The 20,468-nt window shown below is 37.6% G+C and overlaps 1 protein-coding gene across 2 annotated transcripts; it reads left to right on the plus strand.

The window, feature by feature from the left end:
- The first annotated feature begins 741 nt into the window (after window positions 1–741).
- Window positions 742–14,975, plus strand: usp38 (ubiquitin specific peptidase 38). Of its 2 annotated transcripts, none has more exons than XM_056271726.1 (11): window positions 742–878; window positions 2,148–2,877; window positions 4,050–4,185; window positions 4,519–4,648; window positions 4,913–5,014; window positions 7,512–7,670; window positions 8,335–8,528; window positions 8,802–8,895; window positions 9,044–9,150; window positions 11,868–13,146; window positions 14,123–14,975. In XM_056271726.1, exons 2-11 carry the CDS (start codon window positions 2,196–2,198, stop codon window positions 14,282–14,284), a joined length of 3,045 nt encoding a protein of 1,014 aa, XP_056127701.1. In that variant the 5' UTR covers window positions 742–878; window positions 2,148–2,195; the 3' UTR covers window positions 14,285–14,975. The 2 variants fall into 2 exon arrangements, with proteins under 2 accessions (XP_056127701.1, XP_056127702.1); XM_056271727.1 differs by having other exon boundaries at window positions 2,189–2,877.
- Window positions 14,976–20,468: the final 5,493 nt, after the last annotated feature.

The raw sequence follows: 20,468 nt of genomic DNA on the forward strand, positions 1-20,468 counted from the left end.
GTGACTGAAGGATTGCCATAAAGCAGGTCTCTGGTCGTACGATGTGTATGACGTCATTGACATTTAAAAATACTTTTTAAAGCAAATAAGTGACTCTAAAAAATCTAACACCCAGTGATGTGTAATTTCTTTGCATCTCCTTTCAAATACAACATTCAAATTACTAGACAAAAAATTATATCCTGAGAAAAGTGGATTTTTAGGGGTATAACTCCATAGACCTCCATTCATTCTGCACTCGTCCTGTGAGCGCCCTCATGTGGACCCAGAGTGGAACTGCAACCAGTTCAGAACCCGGAAGTTTAATGTGAGTGGGAGTTCTCCCCATATTAGACATTCTCTGGTATTATCTAGTGATGGCAATTTCAAAACACTGCTACATTTGCTTCAACTGTTTTCAGTGTTCCACGAAGATCGATATGCCCACCACTAGTATTCTCTAGCCGTTGCGTACATCGGTTGTACACTCGTTGCGGTGCATTGTGGTATTGAATGAGTGCACTCAATAACGTCCACGGACACCACTACAAATGGCTGGTCCCTCATAGTGCCCTATTTAAGGGTATAGGGGGGCGATTTCGGGCACAGGTTTCGAGGTGGACCTGATTTGTCAAATTATTTGTCACCACAGTGGACTTGGACTATGCAGCGACCAGACATTCTCTGAGCGGACCCATGTGGGGTCCAAGTGGGGTCCTGACATCATTTGTGCGCGTTCTGATGACGTGTATGTGTGTGTGTTTCAACAGCTGATTGAAAGAGGTCGCAGTTTTCCAAACAGCTCTCAACACTAATCCGCTAAAAATATATATATTTCAGCGTCTGATGTGATTTATTTATTTTTCTACACCAAGACATTTTCGGAATGACTTAATTTGGTGAGTGTCGGTGGTTGTTGTCACCTTTGAGTAAGGACAGGAAAGTAATATTTGTTTTTGCCAAGTCAGTGCTCTGGCATTTGAGAGTATCTGCTTTGTTTCGATTCCTGAGTTAGCCACTTAGCTGATGATATTGTCGATGACGATAGAAAGAAATTTAATATTTAACCTATAAACAGTGTGTGCTATTATTTCGGTTTCGTTTTTTTTATTGTGTCGTGCTACTAGATGTTTTAATTTATTGCTACTCTTTGTACTAGCAAAGCTAGCTAGCAGAGTAGTTAGCAGTTAGCTTTATCTTAATGACAGCTCAAAGAAAACCCTTATGATGTTGTTTGTCGAATGACAGGCCATACGTTGCTGTTTATTTCTAGAATATTCTGTTTTGCCGAATAACACAATAAATACACATTTGTAATAGCTGTGTAAACAATGTCTTTCTACAAAAATGAACTGAGAAAAATAAAATATTATTAGCAGTTGGAATGTCCCATCATATAAGCGGATTTGGCGTTTTTAGGCGTGCTATAGACATAGGCTACTACTTTAATTTAAACATCCTAATATGAATATTCATGTCAGGTTTTTTTTTTTTTTGCTTCTAAAAAATACAACATTTATAAGTATAAAGACAATTTTCTAAGATGGTTACAATACAATATATTACAGATATTACAACCTTACTAGAGTATTACAAGCAATTACATTTTTGCTTTAGTTCTTTAAAGAATCATATCTTTCTTGAAAAAAAAAAAAAAATTTAAAACCTTAAATTTTTAATTGTAACATATAGCAAGGAATAGTAATAAAATAATTATAAACATTATGAAAAGTGTCAAAATACTTTTTTTTTAAAACAGAGGTTTGGGGATAAATTCCCTTTAACAAAATTAGTTAGTGGGTAGTTTTGTCAAAGTGGTGACTAAAGGAGCAATTGGGTGAATACTGTCATTCAACTTTATTTTATTTTCAAGTTTATAGTTTACTGGGTAACCATTTGGGCAGAAAACATTTTTGTCGAACAAGCCCAAATTCTTCTCATCTAATGTCACTGAATTTATTATTTCAAAATCTTATACAGGCAGGCAAAGCTATCTGAGTTCTATTTTATTGTTTTAAAAGCTACTACACATGAAAAGATTCGGTCAATTAATAGATTAGAGTTGTCAACTAGGAAAGCATCATAAAGGATCTTTAGAGCCAGACATGACTAATAATTTGAGAAAATCAGGAATTGCACTGAAATTAATAGCATTCTCTCATCTACAGTTACACCTCTTTTGGCTTACCTTTCCTGTGGTTCAATACAGTCCAACCATGGATAAGATTTTGGAGGCGCTGGTGAGCTCCTCCCATCCTCTGTCTGTCAAACGGGCTATTGTGAAAAAAGTGATAGAAGCTGCAGAAAAGGAGGTGACAGAGGAGCAGTGCCAGGCCTTGTACCATCTCACCACCCGCTTTATTCTCTTGGGTGAGGATGCTTTTCAGCGACAGGTTGGCCTCCAAGTGCAAGAAGCATACGCACGCTACCATCGCGATGAGTTTGCCCACTTCTTCAGCAAGGAATACGTGCTTGGTCTCCTTCAGCAGGGCTACAGCTCTTTGGACAGCAGAGACCCTGCCATCTTGGACTTCATTCACGGTTCTCTCCGACTGCTCATCAGCTGCCCGGCTGTGTTAGAGTTGGCACCGCTGCTACAGACGGAGGTCCTACGCATCATCTGTGAACGGCCAGAACCAGCAACCTGTGCCAAACTGGCCACCATACTGACGGACTTCCCTCAGTGTGTCCCACGAGAGAAGGCAGGAGTTCTTTTCTGTCAGCAGCTTGTGCGCACCTTTGCGTACTTCAACTGTCCTGCCACTGAAGAGCGGGAGTTGCGGGAGTATGTGACCCAAGTGACCAGGGTGAGTGCTTTGCTGCAGGGCATCTGGAAGGCTGAGCCGGCCACGCTGCTACCGTCTCTGCAGGAGGTGTTTGCCATCATCTCATCCACAGGTTAATAAGCTCTGATTCCTCTCATGATGATATATTAGGTTAAGGGAATAGTTCATCCAAAAATGAAAATTCGGTTAGTATTTATTTACTCACCCTCATGTCGTTCCAACCTTATATGTATTTTTTTTCTTTTGGTGGAAAATAAAAGGAGAAAAAAATTATTGCTCTTTTACATGTAATTAGAATGAATGGATATGGAGCTTTAAAGAGTAGACTATGCGAAAGCACCATGAAAATAGTTGTAAAAGACATGCAGGTGAGTAAATGATGACACAATTTTTCATTTGAATTTTTGGGTGAAATAATTTTTGTAAGGATAGGATATTATAAGATGTCAAGTTAAAATGTGCATTGTTTTTCTTCATTTAATTCTTCAGGCTTTTCTAAACCAGAGTTTTTTTTTAAAAAAAATGTCCAATTAAAATATAATATACAATTAATATAAAAATGCACTTACAATAAAAGATTAAATATTGTGTTTACCTGCATGTCATGTGACCATTAATCAACATCAGAGAACCATGAACATGTGAATGTCTTGGTAAATTGTCGAAATATTAAATCCCAGGGGTTACTAGATGTTAGTAAAGATGATATCAGTCAATCCAATAGGTAATCTTCTTAATCAAGAAATGTGAGTCTAAATATAATAATAAGAACGAAGAGATGGCTCTGTGGCACATCAGACTACAGTACAGAATATTGACCTTTCACAACACTGGTAAATCTGAAGCACACTAAGCATTTTTTGGTCTTAGCAAAAGTTTTGGTCTTAGCAAAAGTTGATCACTTTTCAATATAGAGTATATTTAAGTCGGAATTTGCAAGTACTCATTTACTATTCTTACAGGGGTTTCTTACTGAAATATGTTATAGTTTGTGGGCATGCATTTCGAGACAATGACGGAAAGGGGTGTTTAAAAAAAATAAAAATAAACAGAAGCAAAATTAGGCCATTCAAATCTAGTCAGAGGTAGCTTTCCATAACTGCAAAATGGCCTTTTTGGTGTAAATGTTTTTTAGAAACCTAAGTGGACCTACCTTAGTGAAAAAAAAAAATAAAGTATGACGTGACCCTTAAAAAATCCTAAAAGTGGTATATACATCAAAATATGAAATCATATACAATGCTTCCTCATAATCACTGTACAATGTGTTTGTTATCATTTCAGATCCTTCATTTGAACCTTCCATTGCTCTAGCAAGCCTGGTCCAGCACATTCCTCTGCAAATGATCACAGTCCTCATCAAAAGCCTCACCACTGACCAGAATGTTAAAGATGCCAGTATGACACAAGCCCTCTGCAGGTCAGACTCTGTGTGTGTGCTGTGTAAAGCTTGTGAATAGTGCTTTTGTGTCTGTTTCAAAGCCCTTGATCCAGCTGCCATCATGTTGTTTTCTCTACTACTTTTGCTCTTAAAGTATGTGGTAATTTGCATTTATGCAAGTCATTTGGAAAGAGTGGAGTGTCCATAATGCCTTAACTGATTTTAAATGACTAGTGGTTTTGTTGTTGTTGTTGTTGTTTTTCCAGGGTTGAATCAATGTTGCCAGTTTCTTTCCTGTGGTGCTGTTACAGTTATGTAAGGTTTTTATGTTGCCTGTCCTTACCCTCTTTTTTCTCTCCATCTATTTTTTAGGATGATTGACTGGTTGTCCTGGCCTCTAGCCAATCATGTGGACACTTGGGTCATTGCTTTATTAAAGGGACTCGCTGCTGTTCAAAAGTTCACCATTCTCATAGATGTCACACTGTTCAAAATCGAACAGGTTTGTGTATTTACTCATAAAATAGCTTTTAAAGTCACATTTTTAAAGAACAACACCAGCATTAGAGTACCTGCCAAAAGTAAAGAATATGAAACATCATTTTAATAAGGTATCAGGAGATGAATTAAATTCGAATTGAATTCAATTGTTTCAGGACATTTACCATTAACCATTCTTTGATACCTAAGAATCGGTTAGTGAGATCTGCTTGGAGAGACTTTTCTTTGTGTTTATGTGTATGAATGTGTGTTTGTTTGTTTGCAGGTCTTTAATCGTCTCTGGTATCCCATTGTGAGACAGGGAGCGCTGGTGGTTCTTTCACACATGCTGCTTAGTTTCCAGCACTCTCCTGAAGCCTTCCACTTAGTAAGGCCACCATAAACTAGAACTCACCAAAACATTGCTTCACCTTTTCCACCTCAAATTCTAGCTTTAAAAACCCTATGTGTTAAAAACTGAGATTTTCCCATTTATAAGGGCTCAAAACCTAATTAAAGCTTCATAGATTACTTTTATTTTTCAAGAACATGGTTATTATATTATGTATTATATAATAACTTATTCTCTTATTTTATTTGTTTTATTTTATGTTAATGTTTATGGAAGTAAAATAATCCCAAATGTTTTTGAAACAAAAAGCCTGTTGAATTGTACTACTTGAAAAAAATATGCATTGCATTAACCCTGCTTGTATTTTAATGCATTGTATTTTTAGGGCTTGTATTTTTATAGGCTGAAATTTAGCATGGTTGAATATTTAAGCTGTGAATATTTCAAATCAAATCATTTCAAACACATTTTCATTAGTAAAATTTCAATAATCCATATTCACCTTTCATATTTCATATCCCAAATATTCAAACTGATTAAAAATACAACCTATAATATTCAACAGGCGGTTTTCGGTCCATTTTATTTCGCTTTGCAAATTCGCTTCCACAAATTCAGTGGTTCAAATTCGACAGTAAATTCAACGTTGACATCCAGGAGCTGCAGGAAAAGCAGTAGATTACCGAGCATAATCTCCATCTGCTGTTAGTCGACCTCACCAGCAGGGGGTGCAAGCGCGTGTTGTTGACGAAGACCAGAGCAACAGTTAGCGCAAGCCATTCATTCATAAAAACTCAGCATGCATTATGTTTTTTGTGACGATTATCTGGGTCAGTATATATGCGGAAAAGATGATAAAGGCACAAAAGCTGTTTTTATGTTTCATTCATTGTAACTTTCCCTGTGTAGCCTTATGTTATCAGCCTTTTCTACAGTGAACGGGATTATAATCTGTTTCCCTCAATACATCATCATACTCAAAGATTCCCCGAATTCCGTCAGGACAAAGCGCTTAACGTAGCTTAATGGACTACAGTGATATAAAAGACCAAACTCGCACCTTATTTGGAAAGTATGTATTGTACATGTACTGCATCAGATTAAACTGGGAAGTAGCACTTTCATATTGTTGTTCTATATTGTTAGTTTAACTAGTCGCTTTGGATAAAAGTGCCAGCTAAAAGACTAAATGTAAAATTGGGTTGACATTCGCACATTTAGGGACCGTCTCTAAAGTAACAAGTCCTATAGGCCTAAACGTTTCTAACTTCAATAGCAAACTTCAATCTATTTGAATAAATTGCGCATTATGCCTGAGCCTGACACCTACATGAACACTTTACAGTTGGTTTTATGACTGTAAGTCGTTCTTTTCAAATGGTATTTAAGTTAGAAACGTGTATACCAATTTCGTATGTAACTTTAGAGACGGTCCCTAAATGTGCGAATGTCCAATGTCAAACCAAATTTATGCCAGTATATCACTGGGAAACGCTCAGCATTAAACTTTGCGCGTTAAATTCATATTCTGAGTCCATCTGCTAGCCTGCGAGTTTGGTCTTTTATGTCCATTAAGTTACGTTAAGCGTTTTATATGTCCAGCAGGGGAATCCTGACATATTGAGGGAAACCAAACCCTAGTACTGCATGCAGCACATCGCTGCAATATAAGGTTAAGGCAACTAAACAACCAAGAGAAATATGTCAAATGTAACACTGGATCTGTACATCCGCATCGGGGGAATAACATTATCGTTCATGGTAGAGAAAGATGCATGTAGGCTACACAGGAAAAGTAATCGTGAACACACTGAATTTCACATAAAACAGACGTCATAATAATCACAAATACACTTACATTTTTGTAAATAAGTTTTAATGAATGAATGGCTTGCACTAACTGTTGCTCTGGTCTTCGTCAACAACACGCGCTTGCACCCCCTGCTGGTGAGGTCGACTAACAGCAGATGGAGATTATGCTCGGTAATCTACTACTTTTCCTGCAGCTCCTGGATGTCAATGTTGAATTTACTGTCGAATTTGAACCACTGAATTTGTGGAAGCGAATTTGCAAAGCGAAATAAAATGGACCGAAAACCGCCTGTTGAATATTATAGGTTGTATTTTTAATCAGTTTGAATATTTGGGATATGAAATATGAAAGGTGAATATGGATTATTGAAATTTTACTAATGAAAATGTGTTTGAAATGATTTGATTTGAAATATTCACAGCTTAAATATTCAACCATGCTAAATTTCAGCCTATAAAAATGCAAGCCCTAAAAATACAATGCATTAAAATACAAGCAGGGTTAATGCAATGCATATTTTTTTCAAGTAGTACAATTCAACAGGCTTTTTGTTTCAAAAACATTTGGGATTATTTTACTTCCATAAATGTTGTATCAAATGAGTTAGAGCATTCTAAATGTTTGTTGTGCTTTTAAAGAGCTGTTGTTTTAGTATATTTTTAGCATTTTATTATCATTTCAATGTGATATGAATTATATTACCCCTGTCATTTATACCAGGTGGTCCCTCATATAGTCCCGCTTGTGAAGTCTTTGAAGAGTGATGGCCTTCCCAACAGTAAAACCTTCCTGCTGCAGTTTGCAGAACTCGTCCACTGCATGATGTACCAATATTCTGGCTTTCCAGACCTCTATGACAGCATTCTTGAATCCATTAAAGTAAGATAAAGATGGGTTTAATCTCTCATGAACTATCTTAAGTTTGTAAAACAAAGGACATGTTACACGTATCACTGCTGAAATGATTTAACATTTTGTGCTTGTGTGTAATATCTAATTTAATACTGTTTGGTTCGATAAGGTTTTTTTGTTTTTGAAAATCTGTTTTATCTAATGCTCACCAAGGCTGCATTTGTTTGATGAAAAATTCAATAAATACATATATTGTGAAATATTACTACAATTTTAAATAACTGTTTTCTGTTTTAATATATTTTAAAATGTAATTTATTCCTGTAATGGCAAAGCTGAATTTTCAGCATCATTACTCTGAAACATGATCCTTCAGAAATCATTCTAATATGCTGATTTGATGCTCAAGAAACATTTATTTGTATTATTATTGTTTTAAAACGGTTGTGCTGTTTTTGTTGAAACCGAGATACACATATTTTTTTAGGATAGAAAGCTTGAAACAACAGCACTTATTTAAAAATAGAAATCTTTTTTAACATTAATAATGTCTTTACTGTTACTTTTGATCAATTGAATGCTTCCTTTCTGAATAAATGTATTAATTTCTTAAAAAATCTTACTGAATGCAAACTTTTGAGCAGTACTTTATACTTCATCTATTCTATGTCTACCTCTGGTTCTGCTGTAGGAGCTGCCAAAACCTAGTGAGGAGAAGATCAAATTTGTTCTGAACCAAAGTGCCTGGACCTCTCAGTCAAATTCATTTGCCTCAGGCCTGCTCAAGATCACCGGCAAATCAGAAACGGGGAAGACAGGACTTGTAAATCTGGGCAACACATGCTACATGAATAGCATCATCCAAATTTTATTTATGGCTACAGAGTAAGTTCAAAATATATTACATATTATCTGATCTCTGTATCAACCTTTCTATTGTAATTAATCCAACTGTAATTGATATTCTCTCTGCAATTACCAGTACATGTAATTGCATGTTTTTATTGATTGCTTGTTAACACAAGCAATGTGTAATGCGTAATAAAATAATCCTCAAGCATTTAAATATTTATAGTACTTAAAAAATATATATATATTTATAGTACTTTTTTTTCAAATGCAAGATATTTCTCAGCTCTTATAGTCTGTCCTTTAAAGTTTCAGGCGACATGTTATGTCTCTGCATTTGAATGGCAGCAACAGCCTCATGAAAAAGCTCCAGCTTCTATTTGCCTTCTTGGCTCACACACAGGTTTGTTTTCTGTCTGTCTGTTCCAGAACGTTGCAGCACTCAGCACTGCTGGGTGTGTGTGTGTGTGTGTGTGTGCTTTCTGTTTCTTAAATGAGAGAGTATTAAGAATACCTGTTAGTGATTATGTATCATTTTATATGCCCACCAGAGAGCAGCATATTCGCCAAGGAGTTTTTTGGAGGTTTCTCGGCCACCATGGTTTACAGGCGGATCTCAGCAAGACTGCTCCGAGTATTTGCGCTTTCTTTTGGACAGGTAAACTCAGAAAATGGCAACAGAATCCTTTTCCATAACTAAAAGAAATATATAGCTATTACTCCAAATGTTATATTACTCTAGGCATACAGTTTGGCTGTCAATGCCAATGCTTAACGCAGGACTGAGCAGATTTTGAAACTTTGTTTCTCAAAACAAAGAAAGGGTTGTTTAACACATTCATTCAATTTGTCATTAATACTGCTTTATTTTGTCATATGATTCCTAAAGAATGACCAAAACAAGCTGAACTTTTGCAAGAGCCCCTGCAGGAATGAGTGTTCAGTACATGTACGCATACACTTAAAGGCTGATTTATACTTCTGCGTTGGACCTACGCCGGAGCCTCTACGCTGTAGGCTACGCGTTGGTTTTCATTTATACTTCTGCGTCGTTGCAATTACACATGCAGAGGGAGCATGTGAAACTCGAGGGAGGGGTTCTAGCAGACCAACGACAGCGCTTTCGTCCGTGTAGAATTGACGCGTTGTTACATTTTTGGAGAGGTGCACTTCAGGGTACGCCGAAGGGTACGCGTGCTACACACAGCCTACGACGTATCTACAGCGTGAGTTCGACGCAAGTATAAATTGGGCTTTAATAGACACAAACACATGACAGTAATTGTTTCAATGGGGTAAAATCTGTGAATTTATTGACATTCAGAATTCCTGCCACCACCTGCATAAAAATCCACATGCGACTGATGTGGAAAATTCATGCATCTGAATTTACAGTGTACCAGAAAGTCTTTTTTGACCACTGCCAAGCACTGTACTGTGCATGCATTTTAAAGGGCCCCTATTATGCTATTTTCAAGCTATTGTTGTTGTGGAGTCTGTTTAATGTCTGTTTAAAAACTGTTTAATTTCCTCATAATATACATTTGCACATCATCACATTTTCAATGATTCCCAAACGACTCGTCAGTCGTCAAATGAATCAATCTCGCTAAATCCAGCCTTTCCGCGAGCTACTCTGTTTTGATTGGCCAGACAGCTCAGTCTGTTGTGATTGGCCAGACAGCTCAGTCTGTTGTGATTGGCCTACCGTGTCAGCTTGTCGAAATCAAAAACGCCCATTGCCATAACAACGTCAGCTCTGCTTGTCCTAAGGCTTCCTACACTGTAACTAAACACAGTAACGAACAATAACGTCGATTTGACCATATTAATGCGGGCGCAAGTCCGATGAGGAAACACTGAAAGAGCTCTTTATTCAACAACCCAAACCATCGCAAGGACGACTCAAGCAGGACGTTTCTCAGTGATACACTACCGGTACTCAGTTTGAGGTACATTGTAAGATGTTGCAACTGGAATTCCTCACCATCAGCATTAACAAGTGCATGTCTATCAACAAACCGATTATTTTACTTGTACTAATGTATTTACCGAGTATTTTTCTAATATATTGCGGTAAACATGTGGAAACTGTATCAATTGCAGTGCATGTATGCAATGTACATTAGCCGAGCTATAGAGTGAATGATCTGATGTAACATAAACGTTGGTAAAAGAAATATTTCCTCAAAGTAACTTAGTGAGAACGACAGACAATCTGCATTAATAGACACAGTTTTAGGTAATAGTGTCCCACAGCTGATCAACAGAAGTATTTCAGTAAGACAGTAATAATGTGAGTTAGCTAGTTAGCAGGAGACCTACACAATATCAAACTCAAAACTGTTTTTTGAACACCATCTTAAAAAGAGCAAAAGTTTAGGATTATACTGCTGTGATATCATGGTAAAGATTAATTTTAACCACTGATTCTTCACATGCTCGTCCTTGGGCAGTGAAAATAAACTGGCTTTACCTTCAGATTATAGAGCACAGCGTCTTCTCGACATGATGCTATCCAGTATCCACAGGAATCAGCTGCAGTGTTTGAGGTTCAAGTTGCAATACATGGGCGGGCAATATACTAATGTTTCGTCTTGACGTCACAACGAAACGGCTTATGACTCGTTTGAAAAATGATTCATTTAATTGACTCAGAGTCGACTCTTACAAAAACAACTTTATATACGGTGCACTTTCAGATTTAAAACTTTGCAGGATGTTTTCATTCACTTAGAGTTATCTTACACACTACATGAAAGGTCATTTTCAAAAATCCATAATAGGGGCCCTTTAAATAAAGACACTTCTTACTGAAAAAAAGTGAACAAAATAATGTAAACTTCTGAAAAGTGCCAGTTAATATGGCTGCAACAAGTATGCTATAAAATGTTAATAATATAATCTTAGTCGATTAAGTAGCTTGGTCAAATAAATGTTAATTTCTTAGTTGTCCAAGCAATAACAGACATTTTGTTTACATGTTACTGAGAATCACATTTCCAGTTGTTAGGATCACAGAACTTGCTTTCCCACCACAAATCGTCATTCGAGGGTTTTATTTCTGAGAAGCCATGCTGATTTATTTTTTACAGACATCCCCATGAGAAACACTGCTCTCCGAATAGGACTATATATCATTGGAATAAAATGTATGCATAGGCCTATTGTTTTGTAATATTGTGTATGTTATCATATACATATGGTTTAATCTGTTAACTACACATAAATATGAGATTAATCATGAATGTGTATTTCAATGGATTGACAACCCAAAAAACAATTTAATAATGACAATAATTTACAACAGCAGGGGGAGTTAATGTATTTCATAGTCCCATAAAGTTGTGTTCCGTCTTCCTGTGTGATATTAAGGTTGCATGAGGAAGAGAAGACTCTCTCAGCCCTTCAGCTGACCAGCCCAAAACCTGAACCAGCAACCACTTCTGCTGAAACTCTCCACAGTGCTGTAAGTCAACCAGTCGCTGATGTGCCATCACACCCAGATCCCGTTGTAGCCGAGGGAGATGGTCGCACTCTAGTGGAGCGTATGTTTGGTGGTAGACTCTCTACAGCCATCTGTTGCATGCAGTGCCACAGCCTGTCAGAAAAAGAGGAGCCTTTTACAGACCTCTCTCTTGCCTTCTGCCCCTCGATGTCACATGCACATGGTCCCACTGAAGAGCACAAAAGCTCCTCTGCTGTGGGACCCTGCCAAGGGTCGGTAAATGGAGGCAGTGAATCCTCAGAAGGCTCAGTAAAAGAAGGTTCAGGAACCAAGATGGAGATGCCCGTGGTGGAGCCCACGCTGTCTGTGACCGATTTAGTGGACTATTTCCTGGCTCCGGAAATCCTGGAGAATGACAACTGCTACTTCTGTGAACGCTGCGCCTCTCTACAGAGGGCCGAGAAGGTCATGCGGGTGGTGACGGCACCCGAGTACCTCATTCTGACTCTGCTGCGCTTCTCGTACGATGCCACCTGGCACGTGCGTCGCAAGATCCTGGACAACGTGGGCATTCCGCTGCACATGTGCCTGCCTCTACGCCAACACAGTAGCCCTGCTTCATCACCTTCCTCAACTGCAGTTGCTTCTTCATCTGACTCCCCTGAGAGTGGCGAGAATCTAGCTAAAAAGCTCAAGCCTTCTCAGAAAGAGGAGGGGATGACGGAAAGCAGAACAAAAAGCAAGAAAAATGATGCGGAAATGCTGTCAGTGCCGTATGTTTTGAGTTCTGTTGTAATGCATTCTGGAATGTCCTCTGAGAGTGGTCACTACTACTCGTATGGAAGAAATGTGAGTAGCACTGATGGTTATGTTGCTCTCCCATGTCCTAAGACCGTGGAAAACTCCAGCCTATCAGAGAGCTCGACAGCCACACAGGAGAACATGGGGTGCACTGACCAGAAGTCAACGGACTGGTTCTTGTTTAATGACAGCCGAGTGACTTTTACAAACTTTCAATCGTTGCAGAACGTCACCTGTCGCTTCCCTAAGGACACAGCCTATGTCCTGATCTATAGGAAACAAGAGGTCAGTGGACAACCAAGCAATTCAGGGCCAGTCGTAAATGGCTCAAAACTGAGTGGAGAGCCACCCCTGCAGAAAGAGCTGATGGATGCCATTACCAAAGACAACAAACTCTTCCTACAGGTGAGAATATTGTACATTATCAATGGTGCTTTTGGAAAAGCATAAAACAGGCCTCATTTGACTCGCGTATATATACACTACCATTCATAAGTTTGGGGTCAGTAATGTAAAGTCTCTTATGTTCACCAAGGCTGCATTTATCTGAACAAAAATACAGTAAAATACTAATATAGGAAAAAAATTATTACAATTAATAAAAAAGCTGTTTTATAATAAAATTTGCAATGTTTGCAAAGCTGAATTTTCAGCAGTCATTAGTCCAGTCTTCAGTGTCACATGGTCTTTCAGAAATCATTCTAATATGCTGATTAGCTGCTCAAGACAAATGTGTTATCACAGTTGAAAACGGTTGTGCTGTTTAATCTTTCTGCTTAATATAACATTTTCTTTGATGCATAGAAAGTTTAAAAGAACAGCATTTACTTGAAATATAATTTTTGTAACAGAATCAAAGTCTGTACTGTCATTTTGATCAATTCAATTACATTAATTTATGTAAAAAAAAATCTTACTGACCCCAACCTTTTGAACTGTAGTGCATTTTTCTTTATTTTCTAAAAACTTAGTGGCATAATGCTCATTTGTTTTGTCTGGTTCTATCAATTTATTTAAAAGAAAAAAAAAACTAACAGAAACATGGAGAAAAAGAACATAGAATCACTTAAAATATCAGATAATTCCAATGATTTAATTTTGAAAGGTTAATTAATAAATGTCATTAAATACTTTTTATATTGAAGTATATTTAGGCTTTTTTTTAATGTGATGAGATTAAGATAGACTCTAATGTATTGGTGAAAGGAAAATGTTATTACTTGATGGTTATTCCACATGACATTTTTAGAGTCATTCATTTTAAATAGTATAAAATATTTTTCAAAATCATTATCATTCCTTAATCTTGGACACTCTTATTTGACATTAATTCGAGTTTAACCTGGAGCATGGATTGAACCCTTCGTTCCTTTCCCTCCAGGAACAGGAGCTGAATGCCAGAGCTCGGGCTCTCCAAGCAACCTCTGCTTCTTGTTCATTCCGACCCAATGGGTCTGATGACAACGAACCCCCTGGCAGCTGTGGACCCTCGGGTGGGGGTGGGGGAGGGGGTTTCAATACCATCAGCAGACTCGTCTTTTAAGAGTCACAGACATACCCTCAGAGCACTGGACAGTCCCACTGACAACACCAGTCCTAATTGTCCTAATTGCCCACAGTCTGGATAAATGTGCCACCTCAGAACAGACGTGTCTTAATTTTTCCGGTTTGCATGCTTTTTCCCTTTACATCGACTTGTTCATTTGAAGTGAAATTAAGCACTTTTCAGTACTATAGGTCAGAAATGGGCATGCAATAAATTTGTACAATACAGTAATAATTTTGGTCTCCTCCTGGAATCTTAATCGTTTTATTTTCTAAAAAGAAATCATTAGGCAGAAAATGGTTTTAAAAATTAAAGCAAATATTTTTGGACCATAATATACAATGAACTACTTGCATGAATATTTTTAACTGGAAGTTTTTCAACTTCTGGTTTTAGGATTACAGTTATAACTGTTTTGTCAATTATTTAATTACAATTAAGTTATTTTATTCATTCAGGGAATACTTTTTTTGATTTTTCTTTTTAAATGTTTAAGCTTTTTTGAGAATTTTATGTGCCTTTCAATACTTCAGATTTTACAGATTTCTTGGACTGAGTATACAAAAAACACTTGCTGTACAGTGTTATGTAATGATTATGTTTTTGCTCTATAGTAAAGACTCATCATTGAACATGGTCTTAATTTTGTTATCTAAAATACACATGATTAAAATGTATCACTATCACATTCTCTGTCATTTACTGGTTAAAACATTGAAGAAGACAAGAAGATTGTACGTCTCTGAGTTTCAGCATGCAAGAAAGCTCAGCATTATAACAAAAAAAGTTGAAATTCTGGAAAATACATTAAGAAAGACTCTTACCCACAATAGATGACACCAGCATTATTATCATTAACTAAAACCATTAAAAATGAAGATTGATATTTACTCAAATAAAATAAAAATATAACAAACTTTTATTTCAGCTAGTTGCAAATGCAACACTTCTCATGTTAGTTTATTTTTCACGTTGAACTACTAAAATAACTAAAACTAAGTAACACTTAATAAAACGTAATACAAACTATTGACATCAAAAAAATTACAACAAAACAATAAAATTACTAAAACACCATAATAGTATGTTAATGATACTTAAATAACACTGGTTTACACTGAGCACCAAAGCAGCAATTAAATCAAATTTTATCCTAGTGAATATGATATGGGAAGTTGCTCAAGACGTATTCTAAGACCGTGTAATCAAGGTCTGTTTTCACTATCAAACATGAGACATTTGTTAAGACACCATGTGGCTATCAATCCATTAGTCCACCCCCAACCTCCCAGTGTCCTCAGTTTGAACCACTGCGCTCCTGTCCTTTGGTAAACCCTGACACAATGCTCTTTTCTTGACCACAAAATGCAGTTAAAATTAGTATGCCATAGTCTTGGAGCATTAGACACTTAAAGGTAAGGTTTAAAAGCATAAGATCCCTTCCTTCAGAGGGCTTGAAAGATCATGTCTCAAAGCACATAACAATAATGAATGTCAACAACTTAAAAGAGCTCTGACTTGTACCACCTGATTGCTGCAGATTCATTTTGGCATTGATACAATTGCTGAATGCACAATTCCGTGGACATGAACGTCCAAGAACGTCACAGGTTGCGCTCTTAATAACGGTAATGGCGTTTAAGCATAAGCTCATTCTTTTGGTTCAGGAGGAACTGTGTTTGTCTGCAACTCTGCATAGCCTCATGGGACGTGCTGATGACGTGTGATTGCGTGAGAAGGGTCCGCGGAGAAATGGAAATACATACATACGTTGACAGGCAGATATGACATCCTATCATTCGGACCGAATGCAATGATTGGACGATTATTTTTTGGTCCTGATACTTCCTCTGATGATATGTATTTTTTCTATATACACTCACCTAAAGGATTATTAGGAACACCTGTTCAATTTCTCATTAATGCAATTATCTAATCAACCATAATTGGCAGTTGCTTCAATGCATTTAGGGGTGTGGTCCTGGTCAAGACAATCTCCTGAACTCCAAACTGAATGTCAGAATGGGAAAGAAAGGTGATTTAAGCAATTTTGAGCGTGGCATGGTTGTTGGTGCCAGACGGGCCGGTCTGAGTATTTCACAATCTGCTCAGTTACTGGGATTTTCACGCACAACCATTTCTAGGGTTTACAAAGAATGGTGTGAAAAGGGAAAAACATCCAGTATGCGGCAGTCCTGTGGGCGAAAATGCCTTGTTGATGCTAGAGGTCAGAGGAGAATGGGCCAACTGATTCAAGCTGATAGAAGAGCAACTTTGACTGAAATAACCACTCGTTACAACCGAGGTATGCAGCAAAGCATTTGTGAAGCCACGGAGAAGTGGGCTACAACAGCAGAAGACCCCACCGGGTACCACTCATCTCCACTACAAATAGGAAAAAGAGGCTACAATTTGCAAGAGCTCACCAAAATTGGACAGTTGTAGACTGGAAAAATGTTGTTGCCTGGTCTGATGAGTCTCGATTTCTGTTGAGACATTCAGATAGTAGAGTCAGAATTTGGCGTAAACAGAATGAGAACATGGATCCATCATGCCTTGTACCACTGTGCAGGCTGGTGGTGGTGGTGTAATGGTGTGTGGGGGATGTTTTCTTGGCACACTTTAGGCCCCTTAGTGCCAATTGGGCATCGTTTAAATGCCACGGCCTACCTGAGCATTGTTTCTGACCATGTCTATCCCTTTATGGCCACCATGTACCCATCCTCTGATGGCTACTTCCAGCAGGATAATGCACCATGTCACAAAGCTCGAATCATTTCAAATTGGTTTCTTGAACATGACAATGAGTTCACTGTACTAAAATGGCCCCCACAGTCACCAGATCTCAACCCAATAGAGCATCTTTGGGATGTGGTGGAACGGGAGCTTCGTGCCCTGGATGTGCATCCCACAAATCTCCATCAACTGCAAGATGCTATCCTATCAATATGGGCCAACATTTCTAAAGAATACTTTCAGCACCTTGTTGAATCAATGCCACATAAAATGAAGGCAGTTCTGAAGGCGAAAGGGGGTCAAACACAGTATTAGTATGGTGTTCCTAATAATCCTTTAGGTGAGTGTATATTTAGATGACTTCTATTATTGGATGTTATCATCAGGATGCATGTGAAGAGAGTTTCAACCAGTATAACAAAAAGTGTTTATGAAAAACATTGCCTAACCTACCTTTAAGGCTGTGGTGAAGCACTCTTTCTGTAGATGCACATTTCTTAAATGGAGAACTAATACATGTAGAAAAGTCGGCCTTGTGGTTTTCAGATGAGGGCACCTTTAGCTCTTCAATCTCCCCCAGAGCCATAATAGCTTTATAACATGTGCGCTTCAGTGTTGCTCCACTCACACAGTCTCTAAGACCATTGGTAAAATCAATGACTCTCAATTATTCAACAACTGACATACACATTTCATCGCTACAGTTTAGGCCACTCCCACTAACAATTTATTATTTATTATTATCGAAATTTGTGGGATGGTACATTTGGTTACATACACATTGTTAAAATAATATTAGCTTATAATGTTGTTATAATATTGTAATAACAATTTGAATGGCCACATGCATTATCTTTGGGTTTTTACATAAAAAAGGAAGAAAACAACCAAGGTGTTGATTATAAATTATAACATATACCCAGAAACCTAATATAAATGGTCATACATCACTGTGAGTTGCATATTGTTTGTCAATATAAAGTGAATTCACCACTTCATTGTTTGGCTTCATCCTTTTTTTTTTCTTTTTTTTTTTGCTATGTGATGAGTCATTTTAATGACAGACTTTATATAATTTGTTGTAATTGGATTTGGTGAGACAATTTCTGATGAAAAAAAACGTGTAAACAGGCATGTAAACTGTGCACCAGTCTCGCCATTAACATATAATTGTATTAAAATAATGCAGGCTTTCAATTTAAGGCAGTTTTTTCTGCACTATAACTCAACAAGAGTCTCATAAATTATCCATTTGTAAGAGCTCAAAACTCTAAAACTTTCACAAACAGAATGCAATAAATCAAATGATTTCTGCCCTCTTTTATGTCTCCATATTTATTTATTTATTTATTTGTAATGCTTTAAATAGCTAGGCTACATTAAAATTAGTAGTTGTTACTTTTAAGAATAAACAGAATCCTTCATTAATTCTATACCTATAATAATTGTGCATTTGTGTATCATGTTTGTTTATCACTGTAAAGCTGATTTGAAACAATCATAAAGCATAAAATATGCCTGTAGCCTACTGGAATGTCAGTGCAAATTTTCACTTAATCCACAACTTGAAATCACATGATGAAAGATTATAGGATAAACTGACTAGGCTACTGAGCTGTAGCTGAGTAGGCACAAAGCTTCAGAGATAACTAAGGCGTTTAGCGTTTCAATAACATTCCAAAGATACCAATCCCACAAGAATGTTCTTTACTGAAACTGTTCACTTTTCCTTATTATATCGCAAGCAATTGATCAGTGATATTTGAGTAGGCCTCCCTTGTACGCTTTTATATATCAATTGGCTATAAAAGTAAGAAGTATAACCGCAGGATAAACCTAAAATAATACTAGTAGGCTACGTGTGTAGGGTTGCCACCTGTCCTGGTTTTACCGGGATTGTCCTTCTTTTTAATAACTTGTCCCGGGAAATTTATGCACTCTCCCGGGACACTGAATGTCCCGGTTTTCGAAAGGCTACGTGAACATGTTCAAACTGTGTAGCGCGCGGACGACAGAGAGGGAGAGAGCGAGAGACCTTGCGTGTGTGTGCCTCAAAAAGCGCATGTAAGAAGCGCGCATTTAATCGCTTTTCCCCGTTGGGCGGGTCATCGATATGTCCCGGTTTTTTATCAGACATAGGTGGCAACCCTACTACGTGTGGCGTTCAAGACGTTTGCATTGCGCACCACTTTTATTGGAAGCGCGATTCGGTTCTTTCGAACAGTTCATTTAAAGAGTCGGTTCAAAAACAGATTCAGTGATTCTTTTACGTCCTGGCGTAATTACGTCATCATGTGTGAAAATTACGTCTAATATTGACAGGCATTGCTGGTTATTAAGTTTTTTTCTCGATCGGACTTATTCATATCGGTGCTTGGTCAGTTTGTTACAGCCTGAAAATACGTAATTTTGCATTTACATAAAAAATAGGAGGGGAAAGTGCACACACTGTATATGTGGTTCAATGAGTCAGCTAACTTACACATTTTCTACCATATAGCCTACTGAAATTAAGAGTTGACACTTGTTTGAATATAGCCAGTGAGTTGCTAACTCTAAACGCTCGGACCGATTCAGTACGATATGGTTTTAAAATTTATATAAAAGTTCAATATAATCATTAAAAACACTAGAATCAAAAGAACAAACTTCATTATCAGAGTCTTAATCGGAACTCAAGTTTTATTTGAGACATGCGTTAAAGATTTGTTTACAACGATTATTTGTAATACGAGCCACCTTCTCAGTGTTTTCCCTCTGACGGGGCAACACTCAAGACTACATTTCCCATGATGTAATGTTCTTTATTCTCTGTCTTGACCGACTTCTCCCTGCCTCCATAGGCCAGAGGAGGCTGAGTTTAGGGAAAGTATCGACGTTTATGCTTGTCAATCAGCAAGGAGCTGTGGGGAGTGAAAGTGGAGGGAAGGTCGACGATCGGGGAGGTTTTCTACTTTAAAAAGCACTTCAGTGCGAATGCGACCATAATGTTTTGGAAAAACAAGGAAAAACTGTATATATTTTCAAGGAAACTGTTTTGTTTTACTTTGAAATAAGGTAACGTTAATCAAGCAAAGCTTTCACTACGCCGAACTTGGCGAGTATCACTCGCTGCCTCGTTGCATTTCAGCTCGGAAAAAAAAAGAAAACAGCGGATTATTTATACCGAGAAAGTGTGTAAACTAATAGGGGACTGAGCTACAGACGAATATTGCTGTTTAAACACACTGCTTGATTTATTACTCTCGCCAGAGGAGAGGACTTCATCCAGAAGAGTTTGTAAGAGCCGACCGTGTCGCTGTCGGGAAGCTGTTCTCGTGTGGACGTGCTGGAAACCAGGAGTGACGGTATTCATGTTGGTTTAATACATTACACGTACTAAAAACACTTAGGCGAATCTTCAACTTCATATTTTGGGACTTTGCTTTGACATGTTGCAGGTTGA

Source organism: Rhinichthys klamathensis, unplaced genomic scaffold (genome assembly GCF_029890125.1).
Source record: "Rhinichthys klamathensis goyatoka isolate OS25496 unplaced genomic scaffold, OSU_Roscu_1.1 h1tg000325l_1, whole genome shotgun sequence".
Lineage (NCBI taxonomy): Eukaryota > Metazoa > Chordata > Actinopteri > Cypriniformes > Leuciscidae > Rhinichthys > Rhinichthys klamathensis.